Genomic DNA, 8,386 nt, shown 5'->3' with positions numbered 1-8,386 from the left:
TTGCTGTGTATATATATACTATTCCATGTTATTTATATGTTAGTGTGTATATATATACTATTCCATGTTATTCAACTGTTGCTGTGTATATACATATACTATTCCATGTTATTTACATGTTCTTGTGTATATATATACTATTCCTTGTTATTCAACTGTTGCTGTGTATATACGTATACTATTCCATGTTATTCAACTGTTGCTGTGTATATACATATACTATTCCTTGTTATTCACCTATTGCTGTGTATATACGTATACTATTCCATGTTATTTACATGTTCTTTGTATATATGTACGAGAATGAAGTTTATACTGTTATTGTTTTAATTAGTTCCTGTTTCTTCTCAGTGTTGCTTTAATTTAGACAGTATGACCACCTTTTAAGTAAATGTTGATAATTAAACCTCATAATTTAATTCAAGAAAAGGGTTATTTACTTATAATATCAGTCATTTCATAACTTTTTACTTCCATTTCTTATCATATTTTACTGAACACCTCTGTTGTTTTTACCGCATTTTCATTAATCAAACATTGCTTCGTCCTGAAAACGTTGGTTGAAATCGTCAACGGATTATCGAACACCCGGGATTCACGGCTTTTATTTTTCCATTCATATTAAGGAACGCATTCCACCTTTTCTTGACGTCACTAGCTAGACAACCGTGTTAACCTGCGCACATGCGTCGTCTTTCCAGTCTCTCGTCTGATTATTTCAACCTCTGATAACGTCAACAGTCAGCTGTCGAAAAAGGTGTTTTACGAGTCGTTAGAGGATGATTTTTAGTTCACTAACAGCGAAATAAAGAAACGTTCCTTGTGTCAAACTAATGACAACAATATTGTGTTTCTGTTCAGTGAACTTGGAAAATACAGTCAATTAAAGCTTGCTTTTATTATAACTTCAGGTGACAGAAACCGATGCTTAAAAGTCATCTTTCTTGCCAAGTAACGAAAACGGTATCAAAAGAGCTGACCAGTTGGGTCTCCTTCCACCGCACATGACTCGAGCTAGTCATATCATCCGCTGTAGAAGCCAAGATTATCATGTTTGCTATGGTAGTTATGAATAATGCGATTTATTTTTCATGCTTTAAAACAGAAGCGAACGAAATATTTGACAGTCTAGCAACAGAAGTCATAGAAACGAAGTGTGAGAGATACAAATCTTAAAAAACAATTAAACTCACAGCTTGTCCCACTGTTGGAGATAACGTCGTAGTGTCTCCATAGGTCTCATTTACAGCAAGAAGTCTAGATAAGTTATTTTATGTTTCAGTTTTGGTTTTTCTGCATCGTTATAACACAGTTGAAGTATTCTCGCAATGTGATAATCCAGATAAACAATGAACAACGCAGCGGTTATAGGCAGACAGTTGCGTCGACAGAAACATTACCGTGGATCGTATCAAGCACAAAATAATTCCCAAACCAAGAAGAAAAGGAACTGTATTGTCGAACTTCGGGAGAGAATTACCGTAGACTGCATCATAAAAACGTTCAAAGCTTTCAGCATAGGATCGTTTGTATTTTCAGTGGGATTATCCATGATGGTAGTCGGTTTCTACGCCGAACCCTTGTCCACGTACGTCGACGTTGCCGCTAATGGTACGCGGTTCTTTCGCGTAGACACCAGTCAACGAACTGGACTTGAGTACTTAACCTACGTGGGTCCCGTCATCATGGGGATAGGGGGTATCACTCTCGTAGCTGCTTATGTTTTTGCCTTCGGGATGAAAGAATCCACAGGAGCAAAGGTAGTCCCTGTAACGGCTGAACGGCTGACTGGAGTAGACAGCTTGTTCCGGAGTAAGCCGGCGCGGAAAGATCTTGCAGATGTACTAGAGCAGACGACCCCACAGGCTGCTAGTCCGAGTGTTGCCGTTTTAACCAAGCCAGAGATATCTCCCGTCATCATACTTAAACCCACTTGTCTGCAGCAACACTTGCCCTCGAACCAAGAGGTAAGGACATTAACGCCAAGAGTTTAGTCTTCTTGTTATAACTTCCTGTAAAAGAGTTGAACCTCTGGGGCTAAACGGTGGGGGTGAATCGGGTGCCTTCATAACACAGCATTATGTGAAGCAACAGCCCCACTAAACTATGGCTGTTGATTTCGTTGATCTTAAGGGAGAAGATATGTTTCTTTTTTACTTTTTGTGATTACCTAATCTGTTTTATGTGTTTTGTTGCAAACTGGAGAAAAGGATGAATCAAACTTATGGCCTTCACAGCTTATTATTTTTATTAAAATGGATTTATGCCGTCAAGAAGTTCGATAATTCGTTAAAGCTTTATCACGAGGAAAGTTATCTATACATCCAAGTTCTGAGTCTTTTTTGCCATCGACACAGTAAAAAAACACGTACGTTTGTAAGTGTATTTACTTTCTGCTTAATACAAACATTGATTCTTGTATAAATGACTCATCATTATTATAAAGTACATGTTAAACACCGTTAAGTGGGGATACCAAACTAGGTTTAAACAATAAACCTCAGCATTTGGAGTCTTCAAAATTTCACTAAACTCACGAACGTCTTTGTTCTAGAAATTTCATAATTTAACCTTTTTTTACTAAAAAAATATAACTTTTAAACATTTAAATAAATCTTCGCCAGTTTCAAAAGTAGGTTTTGTTTTCGTTTTTTCAAGTTACTCCGTTGCTAACTGTGTAGGGCCTGGCATGGCCTAGCGCGTTAAGGCGTGTGCTTCGTAATCTGAGGGTCGCGGGTTCGCGCCCGAGTCGCGCCAAACATGCTCGCCCTCCCAGCCGTGGGGGCGTTATAATGTGACGGTCAATCCCACTTTTCGTTGGTAAAAGAGTAGCCCAAGAGTTGGCGGTGGGTGGTGATGACTAGCTGCCTTCCCTCTAGTCTTACACTGCTAAATTAGGGACGGCTAGCACAGATAGCCCTCGAGTAGCTTTGTGCGAAATTCCAAAACAAACAAACAAAGCTAACTGTGTAACGAAACAGACTGAACAATAATAAGGAAACATCAGCCAATAATAATATCCTAAAACTAATGGTTGAACAGTAAATCTCATACTAGATTGTACAGGATGAAATGGTGCAGTTCTAACAGAGGAATGGCTCATTTCAACAGTCGTTCTGTTCATATTGAGCAATAAATCAACTAAAGTTGGAATACATTACTACTTGCCATTAATCTTATCGAACTGTGAAGGAAGTGCAGTTGGAAAGATTTATTTGTTCTCAAGATATAGATGATATAATTTTAAATCACTGTCGACCGACTTAATCAATCCGGCGTGGACTGTTTTTTTGTGTTTTTTTATGTTATAAAATGAAAAAGTAAACTATCGTACAAAAAGAACAGATTTCAAAAAGTTACTGTGGAAAAACTTTCGGTTTATCCAGTATGTAAGCAACAGTAGAAATATTATTTTATAAATTCTCTATTTTATCATGTATGTGAACAACATTAGAAATATTATTGTATAAACTATTTATTTTATCATGTGTGTAAGCAACGGTAGAAATGTTAATATATAAACTATTTTATCGTGTGTGTAAGCAACGATAGAAATATTATTATATAAACTATTTATTTTATCGTGTATGTAAGGAACAATAGAAATATTATTATATGAACTTTTTATTTTATCCTGTATGTAAGCAACAGTAGAAACATTATTATATAAACTGTTTATTTTATTGTGTATGTAAGCAACAGTAGAAATATTAGTATATAAAATTTAATTTGTCGTGTGTGTAAGCAACAGTAGAAATGTTAATATGTAAAAATTTTATTTTGTTTTGTGTGTAAGATACTGTAAAAAATATTATGTTAAACACAAGTTGTATAAGTTAAGAAAGATGAGTTATTACATGAAGCTCTAGTTTATTTTGTGTCTAATCTGGAGTACTTACTGTTAGTATTGTGTAATTATGTTATTAAGTGTGAACATCACTCAAAGAGAAATTACACTATGTAACAAAATTTTTACTTTTTCTTGTTCCTGGGCAGAAAGTGTTATTTCCCAATTGTTTATGCCTAAAGTAAATGGAAAAAACCTATTTTTTTCTTCAAACTTTACTTTTGTGACCTTGGAGCGTATAACGAAAACATGATGGAAAACTATATTTGGGGACTGATACGTGAAAGTGATTTACATTACAGTCACAAATCTCGAACACTACTCACTTCTAAACATTTTTCTTCATTTTTGTATAACTTTAGTATAAATACATGTAAATATTGATTCATATGTTTTATTCAGACATTATGTAAATGAAAATGTGCAAATTTGCCCGTTTTTTACACAGAAAATATGTTAATTTCTAAATTTCATTATCTAGGTTACAAAAGCAAAGTTTGAAGGGAATAATGGCCATTTTGTGAACTTTTACAACATAAGCAATTAAGAAATAACACATACTATCCAAGAACAAAATTTGTGTTACATAATGTTATAAGTATGCGAAAACTTATTTTTTGATATATAAGTTAACATAACACGTGATTTATTGGTCTGTCTCGGCTGTTACATCCTCTGGACTAAACTAAAACTATTATAAAAACACTTAAAGTCAGCCCTTACCATTCACATACTTATTAAACTTTTTCTTAAAATTATATAAATTTATTACCTTTACAATATCTGAAGGCAACCCATTCCAAAAGCCAACCACCCTGTTAGAAAAATAAAACTGTCTTAGCTGAAGATGACTCCTACCATGTTCCCTAGCTCTACTGTTGTCACTATTAAGTATATAGAAAAAAGATGATGCATCAACATTATCCATTCCCTTTACAATATTAAACACCTCAATCAGTTCCACCCAACTCTTCCTTTTTCAACAGAAAATAATATAAGAAATTTCAGCCTTTTCTAGTGTGTCAACCACTCCATCCCAGGAACCATTATAGTAACACACCTCTGAACCCTTTCTAACACTTCAATATCTTTTCTAAGTGACCTGTACAATCAGTTCCACCTAACTCTTCATTTTTCAATAAAAAAACAATTTGAAAGATTTCAGCCTCTCCTCATACGACAACCCCTCCATTCCCAGGTACAATTCTAGTCACCCTTCTCTGAACCCTTTCCAACAATTCAATATCCTCCTTGAGGAAGGGAACGCAAGAATGAACACAATATTACAAATATTGCCTAATCAGCGACCTGCACAATGGCATTACAACCTCTTTAGACTTGTATTCAATATTTCTATAGACACAACCTAAAATCCTATTTTTCCTACCGCTAGCAACAGCATATTTCTTGGATGGCTTTAGAGACTAATCAACTATAATACCAAAATACCAAGAACTTTCTTTCATGTCACTGTTAAGGCTATTCTCACCCAAATTACATTTATAATTGAAATTATGATAACTCACATACACTATCTTACACTTCATTAAAACCCATCTATTATTTATTCACCCAACTCACCCAATTTGCTAACTTATCCCACATACTTATAAAGACATTTTTACAAGCCTTTTATGTGGCACCTTGTCGGATAGTTTGTGAAATTCCTGATACACCAAATCTATACCTTTACCCTCACCTACAAAAGCAGTAACCTTTTCAAAGAACGTCAAAAGATTTCTAAGGCAAAATTTTCCCTTAGCGAAACTATGTTGACTATCCAATAAAATTATAAACCTTTTTAAATTACTTTTCAAATAATTTTATCATATTTTCAAACAGTTTTCTCACAGTTGATGTAAGAATCTTAGGTGTGTAATTACTGGGACAATTTTTGTCATCTCCTTTGAAAATTCTTTTCTCCATATTTACCCTACACATTATCCTACCCACATTCCTGTCAAGGAATCACCTATAACTGTAACCTCTTATCATTCACATTCTTCTCTGACGTTTTTGTTTTCCTTCCCTCCAATAGCTCATCATCTTCAGAAGCCAAGGGCTGAAGTTTGATGCTCAACAGAATAGGTTCATTATAACTAAATTTACTACTTTTAACCCTATTTGTATTCTTTCTAACTTCTGGAAGCTTGTAAGTGTTATTGTTTTGGAAACGTTTTGTCCCTCATACGGTATGGAAAAGTAAATATTATATTACTTATTTTTGTAAATTACACGTTACAGGGATGACAGAGTGACTTGCTATTTTTCCTTTACCGAATAAATTCCGAAAGGTTTCTCCAAGAGACCCACATTTTTACTTTAACAATTGTACAATATATAACAGGAGAAATTTGGCATTCAAAGTATAAACCCAACGTCGCAAAAATCAAAATATTTTCAACAACAAACAACAAAAGATTGTTTAATAATTTCCAAAAAAAAGTGTAAAAGAATGTTAACACCCATGCGCAAGCGCATACACATACACACATTAACTGGATAAATATAAAATGTGAGATCGGAACTTTGTGATTTTTACCCTTTTTTGTAATTTATCTTCAGAGAATCATCTTTATTATTAATCGTTTAAGAGATTGTAGGCTTAACTGCACTATTTTTTAACTTTTTAGGCTTAATAGCACTATTTTTTTCTTAGTGATGGCGACATCTTGGTCTCCAAAAGACTCTGAGCTTCTATCTAATAAAAATTATATTTGTACTTCGAAGTTTTGCTACTACTGTGAATTATAAATACTTGTTTGAAATATTTATTACATATTTTGCTATTGTAAAACTCCAGGATACTTTTAAAATGGTAGTTCGTTATTTTTCAACTGTATATGAGCTTCAACTTTGGGCAAATATAACTGTTCACACAAAAAACCCTCATGTTATTTTCATCCAATTGTTTTATTAACAAAATTTCTAAAGACACCACCAGGTGACTAAATAAGGGACCAATATAATATTTTGAACTTTTCATTTTTCACTTTAACCAAGTTAAAGGAAAAGTAATATATATTTGCTATTTGACTATGAAGTTTGTTCGCTTATCTATAGTTGTATTTTTCGATAGTGGCTAAATGTTATTTTAATTATGAACCGTGACAAAATGCTAGGTTCTTTACCCGCATCGTTTCCCTTTCTTCACAGAACACTTTGATATCAAACTTTTAAAAGAGAAAATATATTGATGATTGCCAGTTTTTAAAAATTGGAAGTTTACTTTTTGAACATGTCTTAATGCGATCAGAGGGCTTTATTTTCACTTATCTGTCTCTTACTTCTCTAACCAGTAAAAGTCCTTCTGTTAAAGTAACAATGTAACTATAGCACGAAGAGATGGTTGTATAACGAACGGTTTCCAAACAAAAAGGGTTTAAAATGGCTTTAAAAATTGAAATACACACATTCTAAACACCTTCTTATTGTGTCAGGGTAAAAAATATGGTACGTTTCACAACGTTACTCCACTTCGTTGAATTTGTAAAACATTTTACCGATATATATATATTGTTTGGTAGTAAAAATGTTTGAAATCTTAAGCGTAATGGTTAAAACATAGGATATGTTTATTTTCTCTTTCTATTATAAAGGGCAGGTAAAGGATCCTATATTTGAGGACATCAATGTTAGCACTTGTTCAAATGTTACTGTGTTATAAACGAAGCTGTAAAAAGGGTCAAGCTGTTCGTTGTAAATCATTGTTTTAAATGTGAATGTATTGTTATATATTGGTAATACTCTCAGTTAAAAAAACTTATTGTGCACATATTGTTGCGGTAAGATGGTGAAACTAAAAAATCTGTTCTTTATTGTTTCAATCAGTGGTCAGTCGGTATTAAACTGGCCTTCCCATTTGTTTATGCGCGGATTGCTAAGCAGCTAATCTTGATCTCTGTGTTGGTGATGTGCTATTCTGTAGGTGTCGTAGTAATTTAGTTTCGTTAAAGGCCAGAGTGAATAACTTCACTTGTGACAGGATTTCTACGTCTCGATCGATATTGTTGTATTTATACGTTGTTTCAAAGATATTATGTGATCTGCCATCAGAGGGTGTTTATAATTACATTAATTTGTTGAATATAGGTACGTGTACGTATTCAATATTTAAAGAAAAACGTTGTCCATAAATTATATACACTGAAATGTAAAAACGTTTCATCTGAATCAGTGAAAAAGTATTGGAATGAAATGTTTCAAAAACTAATAAAGCGTTGATTATTCGATGTACATGAGTTGTTTTCTTTATGTGATAGACACAAATACGTAATTTACTTATACATTTAAAGCAAGCTATGTTATTAGCAATACCTTTACCGGTCGTAGGAAATGGAGGAACCAATATTTTTTGAAGCATTAATTAAAAGTTGTAATTATATTGGATCCATCTTAAACCATGTTTCGTTTACGTACGGGAATTTTTTGAAGGACATATGATAACCGCTATATAAAAGATTCAGTACATTATAATGAAACAATTTTAAATATGCAATTTAAGAAGTAACATGAGAACTATAGTATGTATAAAGTCTG

The 8,386-nt window shown here is 33.4% G+C and overlaps 1 protein-coding gene across 1 annotated transcript; it reads left to right on the top strand.

Moving 5' to 3' along the window:
• Window positions 1–705: 705 nt before the first annotated feature.
• LOC143237511 (uncharacterized) lies at window positions 706–8,079 on the top strand. Its single transcript, XM_076476856.1, has one exon. The coding sequence runs from the start codon at window positions 1,350–1,352 to the stop codon at window positions 1,992–1,994; it is 645 nt and encodes a 214-aa protein (XP_076332971.1). The 5' UTR covers window positions 706–1,349; the 3' UTR covers window positions 1,995–8,079.
• Window positions 8,080–8,386: the final 307 nt, after the last annotated feature.

Source organism: Tachypleus tridentatus, chromosome 13 (assembly GCF_004210375.1).
Source record: "Tachypleus tridentatus isolate NWPU-2018 chromosome 13, ASM421037v1, whole genome shotgun sequence".
Lineage (NCBI taxonomy): Eukaryota > Metazoa > Arthropoda > Merostomata > Xiphosura > Limulidae > Tachypleus > Tachypleus tridentatus.
The sequence above is the reverse complement of the archived record's forward strand: the minus strand, read 5'-3'. Positions and strand labels throughout refer to the sequence as shown.